Source organism: Ctenopharyngodon idella, chromosome 3, assembly GCF_019924925.1.
Source record: "Ctenopharyngodon idella isolate HZGC_01 chromosome 3, HZGC01, whole genome shotgun sequence".
Lineage (NCBI taxonomy): Eukaryota > Metazoa > Chordata > Actinopteri > Cypriniformes > Xenocyprididae > Ctenopharyngodon > Ctenopharyngodon idella.
Genome location: NC_067222.1, coordinates 39,125,887 through 39,146,510, shown reverse-complemented (window position 1 = coordinate 39,146,510; position 20,624 = coordinate 39,125,887). Strand labels below are relative to the sequence as shown.

The 20,624-nt window shown below is 39.4% G+C and overlaps 1 protein-coding gene across 9 annotated transcripts in view; it reads right to left on the bottom strand.

The window, feature by feature from the left end:
* Positions 1-19,745, bottom strand: part of kank2 (KN motif and ankyrin repeat domains 2) — a 78,507-nt gene extending 58,762 nt beyond the window's left edge. For 5 of the 9 annotated variants that reach the window (XM_051887682.1, XM_051887679.1, XM_051887681.1 and 2 more), the window contains exons 1-6: positions 19,665-19,744; positions 10,670-10,756; positions 3,706-3,768; positions 2,103-3,488; positions 734-946; positions 531-636 (exon numbers count right to left, since the gene is read on the bottom strand). In XM_051887682.1, the coding sequence (XP_051743642.1) occupies positions 531-636; positions 734-946; positions 2,103-3,488; positions 3,706-3,751 (1,751 nt within the window). In that variant the 5' untranslated portion in view covers positions 3,752-3,768; positions 10,670-10,756; positions 19,665-19,744. Of the gene's footprint in view, positions 1-530; positions 637-733; positions 947-2,102; positions 3,489-3,705; positions 3,769-10,669; positions 10,757-19,664 lie in introns of all 9 variants that reach the window. The other 4 variants (XR_007929158.1, XM_051887677.1, XM_051887676.1 and 1 more) reach the window with 2 other exon arrangements.
* Positions 19,746-20,624: the final 879 nt, after the last annotated feature.

The window sequence follows — 20,624 nt, the reverse complement described above, 5'->3', positions numbered from 1 at the left end:
TATTTATAAAGTGCTTTATACAATACAGATTGTTTCAAAGCAGCTTTACAGTGAAAATGATTAAATGATGCAGACAGAGTTCATTTCAGCTGTACAGCAGCTCTAAAAGAAAATAGTACCATTTTTAAGCTGAAGTCAGTTCATTAAAAAGTATAAAGTTTGAGTCAATAGCACATCCAAATTAAATTATCTCCGAAAAGTCTGAATGGAATCCATATGTTGAGAACAAAATACCTTAACCAAAATGTTTGAGAAATATCAGTTATCCTTAAAGGGTCATGAAACCCTAAAACATGTTTTCTGAGATGTTAATAGATATGCACATCAATGAAAACAATGATAGCACTCATTATGCTTATTCTTTTCGTTTTTCAGAACCATTTTGTCCTTCCGGTTTAGAAAGCAAAGTTGAACCAACGTCACAAAATGTGAGGTACATGAAACGTTAGAAGAATAGTTCAATGCTAATACTGTTAAAACACAAAACACAACATATCTTATTGTTTACTTAAACATAATTCTGTATTTACCCTCCATTGACTCCTATGAACTGCAGGTTCTTTTTAGTGGATGGAGAGCCAGGTTCCCCATCAGCCTTTCTCTTCATGATTGACCTCAGTGTGGACTGAGGAGAGGCTGGACAATACAGACAAAGTGGACAGTGTGAGAATCACTAGTTTAAACATATGGAAGACATCTGATTCATTGCTATTACCAGTTATTCAAAGCGAACCTGGTTTTGATGGATCAATTTGGATGGCTTCTTCTGCTGGTTGCTGGTTAATCTCTCCCTCTTTTAGCCGTTGGCAGACAGCAGCCACTTGGCTGCACTTTGTCTCCATAGCGGTTGCCTGGTTGGTCACTGGCACTGATTTGGACACTTCGCTTCTCAAGACCTCCCGCACCTGCTTAGAGCTTATTGCAATAGGAAACTCACGTGGTAATTCTGAGGGCAAAACAGAAACAGTCTTAATTAGCACAACTGCTAAAATAATTCAAGGGATTTAAGGGATGATTTGTTTGATCTGTGGAACACAAAAGAAGAAAGAAGGCAGAATATTCATGCTCCTATTTTCAATAGAGTGAATGTGAAAAGGAACATGGTCTAACTCCAAAAATGACAAAAATCACTATAAAAGTAGTCCACATGACTTAAGGGGCAGCCACACTAGTTTTTGAGCATGCAAATTTCTTTGGACACTGCAACGGATGTGATATAAATGTCATGCTCTGTGGTGTGTTTTTAAAAACAAATTCAACATATAACAAACAATAATCAATCCAAAATGTAAAAATGCACAACCTGCTCCACTTTACTGCAAACCTGCAGTGAATTTTGTATTCTTTTAATTCAGCTAAGAGGTCACACTGTGAATTATCAATCTTCTTTTGGTTACATATCTTCACATGATTTGAATTCGCAGGTAAGAGTTTGCAATGCAGTAAAATTTGCATGAGCTTGTGCTTCCGCTGTCCCAAATTCACTTGTGGATGGATGGAAGTCAATGGAATGAAAAGTGTAATGTGACCGCCCTTTATGCGCTATTCCAAGACTTCTAAATCCATACAACAGCTTTAAGTAAGGAACAGACCAAATTCTTTCGCATATTCAAACTGGCATGGAGAATGGTTACAACATGCATCAACCAATGGGGTTTACCCCTTATTGCCTTTAACCTTGGCACATAGTCTTTTCCATATCTGAATATACAGTACTGTAGGTAGCAAATATAGCAGAGAGGAAGATTTTGGAGTGAATAATAACTAACATGTGGTATATATAGTATAGGAATAATAATAATATAGGACATTGACCAGTTTCATGGTGCTTTTATAATGCTTTCTTTGTCATTTCAGGAGCTGAACAGTATCTGTCCCAGTTTACTTTCATTGTACAGGAAAAAGCAACAAAAATATTCTGCCTCCTTTCTTGTTCCTTGGAAGAAATAAAGTAAATCATGTTTGGAACCACATGAAGATGAGTAAATGGTGAACTATCCCTTTAATAGCTGAAAGGGCATCCGGAAGTCTCTAATTACATTTGTTGTGTTTATGTTGTTTTCAGTATTTGAATGTGTATTTGGATGCCATTTCATACACACCCTCTGCTGCTGGGGACTCTGCATGTCTTCTGTGGGGCCCCTCCGGTGCAGACACAGGCTGAGCAGGAGAACTGCAACTCTGGGCTCTTAGCAGCTTCCCCACACCCACCACTGTGGGCTGCTCCAACGTGTACACTTGGATTCCCACGGTCCTCTGCTGATGAGGTTGCTGGGTAAAACTGACAACAGTGTGCAGGCCGGCACCAGCCTGACCCTGCTGCTCCTGCCAGCCGAGACTGGTCGCTCTCACCGCATGGTCTACCTGAGGGGAAAGTGCCTGCCTCTCTCTCTGAGCCACTTCGACTTGCTGCTGAGCACTCTGTAGCTCCTGCATCGTTTTCCTCAGCTGAACTTCTAAAAGCCCCACCTTAGTCTTGAGGGCTTCGGTTTCAGGCAAAAGCCCCAAGTCCTCCTCTCGCACCCCTACTCCCACTTGACGATAAACCCTATCTTCCACCTCAGGCCCCACACCGACGGTTCGCACCTCCCGCTTTGCACCTGGACGAGCTCCACCGACAATTACCGTCTCCTCGATTTCACATCCTGAGTCCTGGAGGGAGCCTGGAGTGGTAGGTGAAAGACTCCCTGTTGCTCTGTTCGTGGCTCCTGCTCCATTTCCTGCCTCCTCTTCGGGTATGTCGATGTAAAGCTCTCCTCTTGGACGGCTCCGACTGAACCCCAGCGTGTGGCCTAGGAACTTCTGGCTCTTGAGCTGCACACTGAGCTGCCTCTTCTCTTCCTGAAGCACGGAGATCTTCACTTGCAGCACCGGGATAGTCTTTACCTGCTCCTCCAGCTCCCGGATCTTCCGCAGGGCGACAGCCATCTGCTCCCGTACGTGCTGCAGATGGGCGGGCGTAGGTGAAACAGGTGTGGACAAGCCGGAGCTGATTGGAGTATAGGATCCACCTCCCTGGGCACGATTGAAGCTGTGCGCACTGGACAGGGAGGTGTTGGAGCCGACAACACTGCTGTGCATGCTGCCCAGGTTCGAGAAACGACGGCCATCCTTCTCCTCCTCCAGCTTGCGGCGAGCATCCAACAAGGTCTTCTCCACGCGTGCCGTACTGAAATTAGGCCTCTGTGAGCTGTGGAAGCCCGGCGCACAGTAGGAGTATGACGAGTGGCGGCTGTCCATACTGGCGTTAGAGCACAGCGACTCAGTGGAGGTCCACCAGGAGCCCGTATAGCCGTAACCACGTGGGAGTGAGCCGTAACGTGGGCGCCTCTGCACTGGAACCTTCTTAATAGTGTTGCCTTTCTCAATATCATTGACATACTTGAGGAAGTCCAGGTCCAGACGGTAGCCGTAGGGGGTCTCTACTGAGTATGGAGCCTCTTGGTCCTTTCCATGCAAGGAGGGGGGCGCCGGGGGGTTAATCTTCCCTAAGGACAGAGGAAACAACTTCAAACTGCAGGAAATCTTGGTCTAATCTTGGAATCAGACAACAGGAAAAAGAATAAACTTTAGGCTATGATCAGATCAAGGCTTTACTTTACTGGATAGTCTCTTTAGTGCAGATGAACTGGGGAAAGGATAATAGAATCACAATATATAAACATTACATTATATGCAGTATCCGATTTAAAAATAGGACCTTACCAGGAAAACTGGAGTCCATATGAAGCACCTGAGCCATGATTGTCATTCACCAGCCAATCTCTCCTGGATAAGAGAGATAATGTAAGTATTTTCCCTTTGAACTCCCTTTGAACTTTATGGCCAGCTACCAGACCTCACTCAAAATTTTTTCAAAGTCAACATGAAATCAAAATTGACCTTTTTTTTAATGGAATATTGCAGTATTTATTAAAAAATGATTTATCCATGCACATATAAATTTTTTTTTAATTCATGTACCCTCGTAAACTTGATGATTATGTGTGCACTGGCACAAGGGCAGGACAGTTTGGTATTGCTCATGTGAGTGACAGGTTGTCTATCCTCCAGCAACCTGTCACTCACATAAGCGATACCAGACAGTGACGATCCAATTGATTACCGATGGACAAAATCAAGTCCCAACCTACATTTTTCTTCTTCGAGAAGTCGTTTCCCTTAGATATATTTTACAATAGGGAAGAAAAGACTATCGCAACTTCTGCTTCAGGACAACTTTAAATCAGAAAATTAAGCAGCTGTGTACAAATATACTCCGCAATCCAGCAGGGGATAAGCTCGAAATCCACAGTACTGGCATTGGGTTCAACAGGAGGAAAATTGCACTTTCAAGTTTATTTAGTTACCTTTGTAACCTATGTTGGGTTAGAAAACTGAGAAATTTTGACATTTGAGAACAGTTGAAATTTTACTGAAATATCTAAATTCTAAATGTTTTGACTTCCTTTGGGGGTTCAGGCCTTAATTTGGGTGGGGTGTGGGGGGTCAAACTTCCTATAATCCATCCCCTGCTTTATCCTCTACCAAATTTAAGTATACTTCAATTTTTATGCATACACGTGGGTCTGCGTAAAGTGTGCGTGACGCAAATTTCGTCACCAGAATAGAAAATGCGCAGCCCAATTTTTTGTAATCATGCACAGTGAATTTGTTTTGCACTAATCAGTTGTTCAACAAGGTAGAAAACGAAACTAAAGAGACAGAACAACAACAACAACAAAATACCAGAGACTGCAACAACAACAGATCCCTGCATTGACAAGCCTGCATTGTACCAGCGCGTACAGGCCCATTTCAAGCACTGTCGCTCATAACTTCTGGAGAAAAATAGCGCAGGCACTGGACAAAGATGAAACTTTCTAGAGTGCATGTGTTGACCACCTGCGTTTGCGCACACTATCAAATGGAGGGTACTTTGAAAGGCTATGTGTTCAACTGTACGTATACGCAAGTATACTTTGGGCTTTAGACTGTTCAGTTTCTATTTGTTTCTAGTTCTCTTGTTTAAAGGAGAGGGGAAAGAGAGGGGAAAGTTTTCTGGCAGGCGACAACAGGAGAAAGAGCGTCTAGTTACAGCCTTATTAGGAATCATCCGAATACGCTCTCTGTGATTCTCAGAATTGAGGTACTGTAAAAAACACACTCACAGGCACTACTGCTCTGCCTTTCTCTCCCACACTTTTTCCATGATTTCTATCTCCCTTATTTTTCCTCACTCTGTCAGCTGATGATCAGGAGATAGCAGCTGACCTCTGCCGGCTCTTTCTTCTTCCGCTCTCTCAGTTGTCTCAACTGAAGTCAACCTTAAATCAATTAGTTAAAAGGAAATTACATGTATATGCCTTTCTATAACCATTTTGTCACTTTTTCATCTGGTTTTTTATGTCTTTATGTTCTCTATGCTTTCAGACTGATCAGCATTGCATCTTTCTCAGCTAATGTGCCTTTTTGCCAAAGATTAACTTTCTAGGTCATTAGTTAGTGGGGTGGGGGGAAGGTGGTACTGTATGCTTTAGCAATCTCTAACACTGGCAGTGCCATGGGCTATCTCTGTTCCCAACATTAACAACAAATTAGACCACAGATTTGGGCTTCCCAAAGAGAACTGCTGACTGCTCCAGTCATTTCGGTTCATAATGGGAAATTGCTTCTTCCTTGCTGCCTCACACAAATCTTTCCCCTCTCTCTAATCTCATGACCCTCTCAGTCTGTTTATGTTCTTGCCTGTTTCTGGGGAAAAGTAGGGCATACGGAAACACTGACTGAACTAATTTGGTATTTTGTAGACCTTAAGTCGACAAAATGGGCTCTCTGATTGAAGTATCTCTACCATTTAGGGGTAATAAGTTAAGAATAACAAATATACTAGTTTTCACACGTCACACACTTTCATTAAAAGAGAGATTTTGGGGGGAAGTTCCCTTATGTTAATGTAAATGACAGGGGTCAATGCAGAATGTTAAAAAAAACAGCACTTTAATGGTTAATGAACATCTCAAAGATACTATCCACCTGATTTAACACAAACAAATTAATTTTATGGTTTGTTGGTATAAATGTTTGTATTTAGGTTGATTCAGTGATGTTAAATAATATTTTTGACTTAAATAAAACCAGTAAATTTAGATTTTATTAAAACATGCAGATACGCTTAAGTCAATAGCATCTTAATTAGTGGGTTTTTTATTCCCCTGCCACAGCCACAGATGAATGTTGAGTACGCTTGAGAAAATGTTAGTGTGTGCGTGAACACGCTAACACAGATTTGTGTGTGTACGTGTGAAAAGTGAGTGTCAGTGCTGTGGTGAGTGCTGACAGGGGGGGCGGTTGATGAGCCATAATTAGAGACTTCAGTAAAGGCACACAGCATGACAAACATCCAGCCCTCAGCAATAACGTACAAACGTCTCTGTCTCTTTCGCTATGTCATAAACACCCTTGCTCTCTTCCAACCAATCTCTATGTCTCTCACTCTTATTTCTCTGCTCTACTATTATTCTAACATTTCTATTATTATTGTTCATGTTTAGAATTAAGATTTGAACAAACTCTGCTGTCATAAACTTATTTGTACTGCATTGTTTGTATTATGTCAAATCAAGCAGCTTGCTGAAGAGTTACTTTTCTAAGCAGACATAACCTACTTATGACTTTCACCTGGAAATCGATAAAATGGGGGGAAAAAAGCCCTCAACATCTAAAGAACAAAATATCACAGAGCCAAAGGGATGGGCTCTTTTGACTTTCATCTGCCTAGCAACCATTCAGAATACCCTAGCAACATGGTAAAAACAACTTCAAACACTTCCACAACTGCATAGCAAAGTCATAGCAACCATTCAGAATGTTCTAGTATTAGGGATGTACGATTTGGGGACAAAAATTGAATTGCGATTGTGATTTAAAAATGTATTTTAATATTTTAAAAAAGAGACATTATAAAGGAAATACTTTATAAAATCCAAGGGGGAGAAAAAAAATAAAAATAAATGTGTATTTTAAAGGGGTGCGAACTAATAAGCAAACAACAGCAACAACAAAATCCTGTCCAAGCATCAATATGACAGTAAAAGCATCTATGCTGGCACTGGAGAAAATGTGATTTTATAAAAGTGCTCCAGGTTTGCTGTGCTTTTTTGTAGGGCTGCACAATTTGGCTACAATTTTGTGATTACATGTCAATATAATTGTTTAATAATAATCAAAATTTAAATATATATATATATATATATATATATATATATTATTATTATTATTATTATTAATATTATGGATTTTTGAAAATTACCTTTCATGTAGTGTGTAACATAGCTCTAAGTGAATAAAAAACATCCTGCAAAGTTTTAAATCTCAAAGTGCACCGTATATTAAGTTATTATCTCTCAAAAGTAAGAGTCGACTCTGAGTCAATTAAACGAGTCGTTCATAAAACGAATCCCAAGCCGCTTCGTTGTGACGTCACAACAAAACATTAGCATAGTGCCCGCCCACTTATTGCGCGCGCAGACAACAGGGAAAACTTGAAAGCCGAACCTTGTGCTGTGTGATGACTGCTTCTTCAAACTAAATGCATTCAAAAATAAATGCATATTATAAGAAAATGAAAGTGCACAATAAGTGCATGCATGTAAACCTGTTGTTGGGGACTCCCAAAACAAAAATAGGAACATTTCAAATGCCATAACAGGGGCACTTTAAATTAAAAATAAACAAAACAAGTCATATTACTATTGTAATAATAATATTTCATTGTAAAATAAGAAATGAGCTACATGTGTGTAAATGAACAGTGCTGCGCTTCGCTCTGAAATGCGCTGTGCGTACATTTATTCAATTTAATTGCAGCCTTTGTGATTTGATAATCACACTAAGCCATTTCACAAGTTAGATTTTATTTTGATTATTTTCATTTATATATATAGCATACATAACAACATGCTAAAAGAGACTCTTTAGCAGCCGCATATCAATGCTCTAGCAACCATCCAGAAAACTGCAGCACAACAACACAACTCCTTAACAGTGGCTACATTTACATGGACACCTTTTGTTTCAATTCATTCCGGTTGATAAATCCAAACGCAGTGTTTACATGAACGCTAAATAAAGTAATCGGGTTGATGTGCACGTTTATATGTCACAAGCTTCAAATCGGAATTGATTTTTTGACATGCGCACACTGCGCAAAGATAGTTTCAGCTGTTTGCGCATACTAATCATCCTCCTACCATTGCTTTTTTTCTTTGTTTTAAAGAGCAGACTGAATATCTGGCCAGTTCATTCCGATTGGCACAGTTACATGTGACTTTTTTATTCCGACTGTACTAATAGTCCGATTACAATCGGATTATAAGGGTCCAAGTAAACGCAGCTATTGTGAAGGCAAATTTTGCACATTGCATTAAGTCAGTCAATGTCGAAACCTAGTTTCCTGACTCTTGTTGTTTCAATGCTTTGCCTTATGCTCCCAAACAATCCCCCTCTCCAGCCCACCATGTTCACCCTCTCCTGCCGGCTGCACCGGCTACTACTGCGCAGAGGCATGTGTGCATGTGTGCCGATGACCTTCCTCCCTCTTTGTCTGCTCATAAACAGTGTCCCATTGACATGACGGTGAACAGAGCACAGTGTGCCCCCCTCCCCGGCAGCGCCCTGCCATTTCTCAGTGGCATGCTGATCTCTACCCTCCTCCAGAAGGAATGTGTTGCCCCAAACCCATGCCCCTCTCTCCATACCTCTCTCCCAACTTCCCTCGCTTTACATTCCAGAACAGCGGAAGTTGACATCTCCTGCCACCAGGGTCTCCCCCACCCACCACCACATTATTAAGATTAGCAATCAAGGGAAAGAGGATGTAGGGAAATTTTATAACGGCCTACATTTGGTGGCTAGTAGGAGTAATTTTACCATGTTCGTGGAGTCAGGAAAACAGAATTCCTCAAAGCTTGTTTCATATTATGAAAACATGTCAAGGAGAAAGTTTGGTCATTAGTTTCACTCAAGCAAGCTTTCTGAGGAACAGATAAACATTAAGGGGTGTTTGGTTTTGATGCTTCATAAGTTCCTTTATCACTGTGTGAATTTCAATGTCCGATCGCAACAAGCTGCTTCATTTTTCTTGGCTATGACGTGGAATTTGGGATCCTTATCTACAATCCATGAAAAAATTGACTCCTTAAACTCAAGGGAGATGCTTGAGTAATTTGTATCTTGTCTAAAGATAGCAGTTAAATAACTCACTGTTCGAGATTTTGTCCCACACCCACTTAAAGTAAGTTTTAATTACTTCTTGCCCGCAACTTTTGCATTTTGTCCCAGTCCTGCCCGCAAAATCCCGCAGGTAGAGATCTATACAGTGATTTTCAGTCCCACTTTAAGGGCCCTTTCATACACCTGGCACAATGCGACGCCAAGCACGCAAGTGTTTTTTGCTAGTTTCAGTTATCATTTTCACGTCCAGGCGCATTGTTGGCGTGTTGCTATTTTGAGGCAACTGAAAAGGAGTGCGCTAACCTGGTCTAAAGTCAATGGCGCAGTTGTTATTTAAAGTGTGCGTTAGTAATATGCGCCTATAGGTGGGTGCACAACGTGCGTACACGCTACTTATTACATACAGGCAGGTTACACACGTGGAATTTGGGATCTTTTTCTACAAACCAGGAATATGCCAAACATGCCAAATAATAAAAATAAGAGGACTACAACGTACATAAAGATAAAAATGCCTACATGTCATAATGGATAGTCATTGCATGTATCAGAATGACCTATTTGCTGTAATGACGAATGAAATTGGCTAATTATTTGACCAATCGTGGCAGTACACACATGTATTTAAACTGACTCGTCAGGTTGAGGGTGTCTTCCTCCAGTGTCATAAGCTATTTTTTTAACACACAACACTTCACCTCACCTTTGTCCTGTTTCCACCTTGTATTAAGATGCATTTTGGTTGATCGGATCACAAGTGAACGACACTAAATACAGGTGTAAACAGGGTCTAAAATGTTTTGAGCTTGTCTGCTTTTGACCACTTCCAGAGGTAGACGAAAACGCATTCGACCGGATTGCTTTAGAAGAGTAGACGCTCATGTGGTCAAATGTGTTTGAACAAAAGACGACTACTTTCCGCCTACGGGCTTAATGCATAAACATTATGGAAAGCGCACTAGACAGACAGGATTTAAACTTTGTCGGCTGAAGATCCAAGATGGTTCGAAGTTGAAAAACGTACCAATCACAAAGTTCTCTCACCATTCCTGATTTCTAACACTCACTCACAGAGTTTGGAGCAGAAATGAAAGCTGAAGCTCTCCGTATGTTTTTCCATCATCTCTGGGCGCGTTCACATGTAAATTGCGCAAGCTTTTTTGTCCATTAGATCGAGAGATCTGAAAAAGCCCATATATTTAGCCACCCTCCCCTCAAAGAAATCAGGACACAAGTGGTTGAAAGTGGACAAAAGAGACACCATTAAAACACCAGGTGTAAACGGGTATGTGTCTCCCTCGTCTACTTGTGATCCAATCGACCAAAACACATTTTAATACCAGGTGTAAATGGGCCATTGCTGCATTTGTCGCAGCAGGTAAAAGGAAGGTATTTTCCCTTGCTCTCGCATACAACCAAAAAACATGAATGCAAGAATGCAGGACCTCTAACTCACTGTGCTGCAATGATGGTCTCTCTTCCCCGACCTCCTCGCTCTCCTCTTTCGTTTCCTGCGACTCTCTTATGGGTGCCACCAAAAATCCTGAAGGGGAAAAAAAGATTTATTTAAAGAACAGCTCAAATTGTGACTACCATTGGCAGATTCTTTGTATCATTTCAGTCCCACCCTTCATTTTAGACGCTCAATGTCATCTCGAGCACAAGAGAAGCCACTCCTTACAACTGTTGATCCAAAAAAGCCTCTTCTGTTAGAGACTAATTCGTCTTGACTCTGTATCATTTTTGCTTACCACAACAACACACCCTTCGTCTCCCTCAACCACAACAACATGTTACTTGGCAAATCGTCCTGAGCCTGGGAAAGCTCTGCACTGTAAGTGATGTTTTTTGGTCCAGAGTTCTATTGAGTCAAACCGGGGAGAGACGGGCACACCCCTGCCGGACACCAGACGGCACCCAGAAACATTCCAGAACTTTGTGGACCTTCACAAACACTCCTACACCTCGAAGACTTCCTCAACAGCAGGGCTCAAAGACTTTGTGGTTAAAGATCTACATGACTGGAAAATTATCCTCAAAATGTCATGCAGACATTTCATTTTTGGTCATATAAACCATTCTGAAGTGTCAAGTGCATGCTCTTCTAAAGCGCAACATCAAAAATGCATTTCTGCAGACTTAGTGGTGAATTGATATGTTTTTTTATGGAGTAACAATGTCAAAGTGGGAACATTAGGTTACATTGTTCCAACACTTTTGTCATGCCAGTATCTAGAGAGAGAAAGAAACAGTGCTTTATAGAGAAGTGACAGCCAAATCACAAAGAGCCATTCATTCAGCCTCAAACTCCACAGCTGGTTCTAATATAGAAATGGGAGGAGCACAGGGAGAGAGAGAGAAACTGCCTTTAAAACACACGTAATGCTTCTCATTTGCCCACTGCTGAGAAAGTGCCATTCTTTCTGGAAAACAAAAAGATCTTACTGTAATCATAAACTGGTCTAGCATGCAGTTTCTTTTTCTGGATGTTCTCACTACTGGTTTACGAGTAAATATGGTGAATTTATGGACATAAATGGACATTGACATTTTGTTTTGACCAGAAAAAAACAAAACAAAAAAGTAAACAACTAAACAATTTAAATTCAAAATCTAATTTAAATCTGGAAATAAACAAAGTTGTAGGACATAAAAATGTAAAGCAAAGAAACATTATTATATGAAATTAAATTTTACACAAACCTATGGAGTTGATGCAGCTAAAACGGGGAGAAACCAAATACTAAGACATTATTGTTAATTTTCAATTAAACAGCATTTATTTGTGATAGAAATCTTTTGTAACGTTATAAATGTCTTTACTTTCACTTTTGATCAATTTAATGCATCCTTTCTGAATAAAAGTTTTCCATTTCTTTCTTTAAAAAAAAAAAAAAAACTTACTGACCACAAACTTTTGAATGGTAGTGTAATTAGAAAAAAAAAAATAATAAAAAATTTAAAATAGATTTTTTACTAGTGGCCTCAGACTGTATATACAGTAGACAACACCGTATATCAAGTACATATATTGTGTCACATAACATACTGTAACATGAAGTATACTGTAAAGTCATTTTTAATAAAGTTATGTGATTGATTTCGGATAGGCTAATCATGCACATACAACAATAGCAACTTTGTAGTGACGCTCAAAAGATTGATATCTAAAAACTACACAATTATGTCTTAGGGCCAACAATAGAAATGTCCCCTTTCAACCACACATAAAGGCATGCAATGTCAAGCACGTACTCAACAAAAGTTCACAACCTTTAGATAGATGAGGATGATACTGTGCCCTGAACTACTTGATGGTAGTTATAAGGGTAACGGTCCATTGAGAACCGTTGTACATGTGTACGAACAGCATGAGTTCAGGTTCAGAAAGAGTTACAGGAAAGGGAGCTGCAGTTCCCCAAAGACCCAGAAACTAGTCGGTCACTTCCTCTTAGCCGAGGAGACTTAAAAATTAGGGAGAGAGAGAAAAACAAAAAAGATTAAAACAGTAACAGAGTACAGAAAAAACTGTAAATTTAACAGGAAGGAGAGCAGAAAGACCAAAAGGGTGTAGGTCCACGACGGACACCAGGAGAGGGTGATACTTAAATGGGAACGTCTAGAGCAAAAATACTTTAGCAGCAAAGGCAGCTTTCAGACTAAGAAACCCAGCGTGAGTCATTTCAAATACCATTGGCTTTACGTTTTGAGCTCTTTGCTGACCATATGCTGCAAAAAAGCACAGCAGGACAAGATGAGGCTTAAGGAAAAGTTAACTAAGTCTCAGGACTACAGGGTGAAAAATGAACAGAGTTCCAATTGCGATTGTATTCAGTACATTCCTCTGACCACTCAAGAAAACACACAAGACAAAGAGGGAACTGTGCCGTGTCTTTGAACTACAGAAGTTCAACAACACTTTTAGACCATGAACAATAACTATAAAGATAACTACACTGCACGGCCAAAAAAAAAAAAAAAAAAAAAAAGTCACTGTTTGTATTTTAATAGGCAAATACTTAAGAATCTATGAATGGATCATTATTACAGTGATTATTATGTTTCTAGCATGTTATATGTTTGGCAACGGTTCTTTTAACCCTTAAAGATGGAGTGTGTAGCTTTTCATTTCTTAAACAACCATGTAGAAAGACACATCATGACCATATTCCAGGATGACAATGTCAAGATTCATCAGGCTCAAACTGTGAAAGAATTGTTGTGAGGGAGCATGAAGAATCATTCTCACACACGAATTGGCACTGACCTTAACCTCAGTGTAAGTTTTTGGGATGTGCTGGAGGAGACTTTACAGAGCGCTCACCTCTTGCATTGTCAATACAACATCTTGACCAAAAAATGATGCACCTCTCGATGGAAATAAATGTTGTGATGTATTGACAATGTAAGAGGTGAGCACTCTGTAAAGTCTCCTTCAGCACATCCCAGAGACTTTCAATGAAATTAAGGTCTGGACTCAGAGGTGCCAATTCATGTGTGAAAATAATTCTTCATGCTCTCTGAACCATTCTTTCACAATTTTAACCCTGGTGAATCTTGACATTGTCATCCTGGAATATGGCCATAATGTGTCTTCCTACGTGGTTGTTTAAGAAATGAAAAGCTACACATTCCATCTTTTAGGGTTAAAAGAGTCGTTGCCAAACATATAACATGCTAGAAACATAATAATCACTGTAATAATGATCCATTCATAGATTCTTAAGTATTTGCTTTTTAAAATCCAAACAGTGACTTTTTTTTTTTTTTTTGGCCAGGCAGTATATATTAGTGTCCACATCAAATGATGATAACGTTATTTTTATTATAAGCATGCACGCATTATGTTTATTATAAGTTTATTCGTCTGACGCTTCAAATGCTTGAGCTTGAGTGGATTCTGATTGGCTGTCAATGTTTTAATGGTTCATCAACTTGGAAAAAAAAATGTTCTGAAAGTGATTCCAATAATATTGTTTCTCTGTTTCGTTATCGTTATAGTTGGTGAGGATTTCACTATTCTCATAGAATTAGAATGATTATTAAAACTTTAGTTACAGTAATCGGACATGAACAGACCTTTACTCCTGATGAAGCCGTAACAAATCTAAACGCATCTGACTGGCCACTGCATTCATAAGCTCAGTAGAAACATTGCAAAATAACACGTTAAAAAGAAATCTGTTGCAGCTTGAGAAGATCTAAATTTAATGGCGCAATCAACACTTTTCAATCATTTTCGCATTTCACATTAAACACAACAGCCGTAATAGATTTAGTTTTAATTATGCAGGGGCATTTTCTGCCTCCTTATCTTGAATTTGGGAGGCATTTTGGAATACTTCTCTATTGGTGGTCCAAATCCAAACAGATCTTGTTGATATCCAAGCATGGAAGAACAACATACAGAATTCTGTGAATGACAGCGCTCGTTTCTTCAGGTTTTGTGGTGCTTTTGGGGACATTTTCGCTGGGTTAGGTGTCATGTAACAGACTTGCTGCTATCTATGTATACATGGGCTGCTGAAATGTCCCGATCAGGACCTTATGAAGAATTATGACCAATGCTTGAAAGTGTCCGCATGCCCTCCACATACAGGGCTGTTTTTTACATTAGGGAGTGGTATATGGAGAAAACGACGGCATCAACAGAAACACAAGGGCCTGAAGCCAAAGCTCAAGGCCCAGGGAGGGGCCTCTCCCTGCTCACGTTACTGTCGAAGCAGGAGCAGAACAAACACACGCCGCGACGCCATTGGTCATTGTGCTGACCTTCGACAGGAAACGGCCTGTGGGGTGGAGCTGGGCAACAGGGATCACCACAGACGTCCAAATTTACCCCTCCAAATAAGAATTAATGGCAAATTCCTGCGAGAACCAGGATTACAGGTTATACAGAGAAGCTGGGGGGGAATATAAATGCTTAAAAGAAGAAAGAGACAAACAAAAAAGACACGTTGTAAGTGTAGTGTCATGCAGCAGCAATAAGGTCACGAGTATGTAAGGGGTGCCGATTCATCTCTGTGGTCGGGACAGCTGTGGTGGGGAAACTTTAGGAGTTAGTCAGACTCTGCTCGCTAATGTAAACAAAGAGTAAGGGAAGCAGATTTCATGGGGAACATTCACAGCCTCTGCCATTTCCAGGATCAAGCCCTCTGGAAACCAAAACTTTTCCAGAGTGCAGCTGTGGAATACACCCTGACAGAGCTGAATATAACGTTACTGTGAAACGACGAGTGTACTTTGAAAGTGTGTTGAAGTTTGTGCAGCGAGTTCATTGAGCTTTTCTAGGTTAGACGAGCATGGCAGGCAGCAGCGCACACCCCAGAACACATGTCCCACACATGCAGCAGACAAACACTGAGACACACCTTCACTCTAGGGACTCAAGTCTGCTCTAAAATTTCCATCAACTCCCCTTCAGATTAATGTCTTCTCTGGATTAGAATGGCTCTTAACTTTCTGGTGGGCAAAAAACGCTTCCAAGTTGCTTCCAAAATTACTTATGCAATGAGCCATGTTCTAAATCAATTACGTCTTAAAGTCGGCATAAAATGGAAGTTGCGATTGTCTTTTCTTCTCTATTGTGATGTGTGAAATGGCTTTTTGAACAAGAAAAAATGTAGGGCGGGACTTGATTTTGTCCATCAGGGAATTGATTGGATGGTTGTAATTTGCTATTGCAGTGATGTCATGTGAGTGACAGGTTGTCCTGCCCTCATACCAGTAAACATATCATCAAAGAAGGGATGAAGATGAGCTGCAAGTTATTTTTGAATGGAGGAGAAGTTATTTTTGAAGATTGTGAGGGCAAATGAAGATTAAAGGATTAGTTCACTTTCAAATGAAAATTACCCCAAGCTTTACTCAACCTCAAGCCATCCTAGATGTGTATGACTTTCTTCTTTCTGATGAACACAATCAGAGAAATATTAATAAATATCCTGACGCATCCGAGCTTTATAATAGCAGTGAGCGAGGATCAACGAGTATGAGCTGAAGAAAGTGTCTCCATCCTCATCCATCCATCATAAACGTGTACTCCACACGGCTCCAGGGGGGTTAATAAAGGCCTTCTGAAATGAAGCGATGCATTTGTGTAAAAAAAAATCCATATTTAACAAGTTATGAAGTAAAATATCTAGCTTCCGCCAGACCGCCTTCCGTATTCAACTTACAGAAAAAACAGAACTGCCGTTGCGTCAGTTACACTTTTTCCGTAAATTGAATAGGGAAGGCGTAGGACGTAGCGTAAGCTTTTTGAACTGCAAGAATTTTACACTTTCTTCGTAAGCTGAATACGGAAGGCGGTCTGGCGGAAGCTAGATATTTTACTTCATAACTTGTTAAATATGGATATTTTTTTACACAAGCGCATCACTTCACTTCAGAAGGCCTTTATTAACCCCCCGGAGCCGTGTGGAGTATGTTTATGATGGATGGATATGGATAGAGACACTTTCTTCAGCTCATACTCGTTGATCCCGTTCACTGCCATTATAAAGCTCCAATGCGTCAGGATATTTATTAATATTTCTCAGATTGTGTTCATCAGAAAGAAGAAAGTCAGTGGCTTGAGGGTGAGTAAAACTTTGGCTGATTTTCATTTGAAAGTGAACTAATCCTTTAATAAATATGATGTCCACGGAAAAATTATTTATAATAAACACTGTAATATTCTATTTAAAAAAAATTCATTTTGATTTCATGGTGACTTTGAGCTAAATGTAACCAAAACTTGAGTGTTTTTTTTAATGGCCATGTATTACTCCACAGCCAGACAGTGATACCTGGGCAAAGTTGCAAACTTTTAACAGAGTTTAAAGTCACAATGTAATGGATGTAGTGACAAATCATTTCTTCCGTATTGTGACATTGATCTGAGTGAAATGGACTGTTGAAAGAAAGAAAAAAATCCAGTGGTTGTTGATCGGATGGAGGCAGATCTGACTGCTAGCTTGCGGCAGATTTTAAGAAAAGGGTGGAGTTTATGAGGACAAAATGATTGGAGAAGTTCAGCATACATTGCCAGAGAGAAATGTCAATTCACTGGAAGGCCGAATAGACCTTTATATATATATATATATATATATATATATATATATAAACATCCATACAGAAATATATACAATGAATATTAATTTCATATGTCAACAAGCAGGTTTAATTTAAATCATTTTAGATTTATTAGAAATACGGTGAGCCTTGACAGCTATGGTTTGTGCCACATTGTTTGTTTGTGTATGCATTGCACTGATTTTGGTATTGGTTTGAATGAGATATTTGTGATAAATTGTTTTATTATAATTTTTGAAACGGGACAAAAGATAAATAGGGTTACCTCTAGCTCATTTATTGTTATGTTTCTGTTGATTAATGCATGCTGTCCCTGTCAAATAAAAGAAATAAAATAAAAAATAAACACAGCATGTGGTAATGGTAAGCACTACTAATTTTCAACAGCAAGGAGGCTTCACTGTCTTATACTTGTGTGATGTGCCGCTTCAATGAGAACTAATGGGGAAATGAGCTAAAAAAAAGTTACTGCAGAATGAATAGAAAGATGGTGACTGTTTGCACGCTTGGCTATTGTTGTCATTGACAACAATGAATTTAACATCACATTTAAAGTGACAGACAGATTTACACACCTATCAAGCAGAATAATGCTTGCTGAGGGTGTTAAAGTGAACATGACAAGCCATAAAATTGCTGAGGATCATTTTCTAGAGACAAAAGGCTGCCCGTTCTTGCATAGATCCATATATAGAAATGAGTTACGCTTCAAAGTATCAGAAGCATTTCCTAAAGTACCTCAGGAAAACTACAAATAGACACAAATGAGAAGACAATTGCTGTCATATAGTGAGATATAAAGACTATAAAGTGAATGTGGAGAGCAAAGACACAGTTAGAGATCACTTGGGAAACTCTAGAGATTTGAGTGAGATTACTGTAGTCTTTACCTCAGGAAAAAAAAAAAAAAAATCTGAGAAGTCTCAATACAGATAAACCACTGAGATCCCATTTGTGATTTTTCTTTCCTAATGAGTAGGCGGTGTCCTGGAAGGATGTCAATCATTGAGTGACATGCTGAGAAACATCAACAATTAAAGGAAATTAAAAGCGCTCGAGACAGTTCCACGTAGTCCTGTGGCTTAATTTCATTAGTCTTGCAAACAACATTTAGACGCCCAGCGTGTGGTCCACCGTACAAATGGGGTTTATAACCGCGCATTCCTGCGCGAGGGGTGAAGTCGTGGAATTCCACTGCCGCGTCGCGCGCGTCTCAGGAGCTCTGGAGACTGCGCAGTACGATACGACAACGAGCGCGTGTTGTGATCACTTTACAACCTATATGAGGTGTTAGCTAAACATACGACTGGCGAGAAAGAAAGTAGGCTAACCCCCAAAACAAAAACAAAAAGTCGCGTGGCGTGACTGAAACACGCTAAAAACTTTCAATGGTACAAATACATAACCTGAGGACTAAAGAAATTCCACAGTAGTAAACTACAGCTAAAACATAATTTTGCCTAATAATTTCCAACTGAAACTTAAATTGAGTTGACAATTTGTCATTCCCTACTTTTTCACACGTTCTCCATTCCAAGAGGTGTTTCACAATCAATAGGATGCTCATTTAAATCAGACTTGTCTTACAATCATTAAAACGCACGTGTTAAACCCAACAGTTTCTGGTCAACCAAATCAAGGCCCATGAATTCAAAGCCACTGCAGCAAAGTGACGAACATCTGGAAGTCATGAAAAACTCCAGCAGTCCCACCCTCTCCCCAGAGTCACAGCAGTCACGGGGCTTTTATTTAATGAAGAATTTACCCCAACCCGCCATCAGCACTCATTTAACCATCATCTCCGTCGAGCCAATTTAAATGATATCATTACAAGAGCAATATTCAGATAAACACATAAAAAGTGTTCACATTTGACTAACAAAAAGAGCGCGCGCCCGCAAACCAACTCTGCTTCTCATTAAAACAAATGCTTCTTAAACACTATAATCACAGTATATTACATTCATAATGAATTGAATATAATTCTACATGCGTGTATCTTAAGTCTTAGGATCACACTATTAAAGGCATTGTGCGCGCTTCCCACGAAAGATGCCCTCTAATTTCCATATGCCTATAATAATAGCATAATAATACTCAACCAATAAAAAAGAGCATTGTTTTTTTTAATGAACGCAACATTAATAATTCATATAATAGCAATAAGTCCGTTTTAAAAGGTGAACGTGAATCCCCATCATGTACCGTTACTTTGAAACTCAAAGTAAAATCGAGCAGAACAAAGACTCAAGCATCACAACCATGAAAGCACATGGAAAATGACAATGTACACGTATACCGCATAAGTGTATATGATTTTTTTTTTCATAAAAAGCACAAGGTTGAGCAGACAGCATGTGTGTATTGTCACCTACCCCCTACCAGTCCCCTCAGTCGATAAGGCCAGCAGTCTCACTGACAGAGACAAAAACACCGCAGCCAAACCATGAAGCGAACCCCTCCCTCTGCTCTTAAAGAGCCAACACATGCATCCACTCTCCTTTAATCCCATTATCTTCCTCAAATATTTGCTCTTTTTATTTTTCACTTTAAAAAATCCTCGCAATATAGAGCAAATTGGGTCAGTAGAAACAACATGACTGCTGCTTATAATTATTAAATACAATAGACTTCCGGAAACATATTGAAAATCATTGCCCAGTATTGAATTCATGTTTAATGCAGTTATACCGAATAGCAGCATTGCAATTTGTAATTTGATAACGGTATAGGCTACTGATATGCTGGGGGCATGGCGTCACAATGACCTTACGTCATATAAGCACATTCATAGTCCATATGGGCTGTAAAGCGACATTAAGGCAATATTAATTTGTTATTAGGTCGCAGATGGACAGGCGCGTTTTTTTCCTTGTCTCGTTACATGTCAAGGACACACGTTGAACATATGGAGGCCGTTTTGAGCAGCAGACAATCAAGCATTTTAATATGTGAACTGATATTTTAAAATATTATTTAGAATATATTTACTATATAATATATTGTGAATAATATTATTCATATTTATTTATAATATAATACACATACAGTGGCGTGCAGTGTTCTGAGGAGGCAAACAATGACCTCAGTTTTTTATTTATTTTTAATTTTTTATAAATCAAATGTAAATTCATGTCCGTTACTTTTAACGTTGTCACATTTTCCTCGTTAAATGAACATTACATTTCATCCAAAAAGAAACCAAATACAATTCTGTTTCGTATTTTTACATTAAAAATGTAATTAATGTTCTGTTTATTAAAAGCAAGTCAATCTCATCAAGTTAGTGTTTTAAGCATTTTTACATTTATTCAAAAATAACAACTAAAGCAACA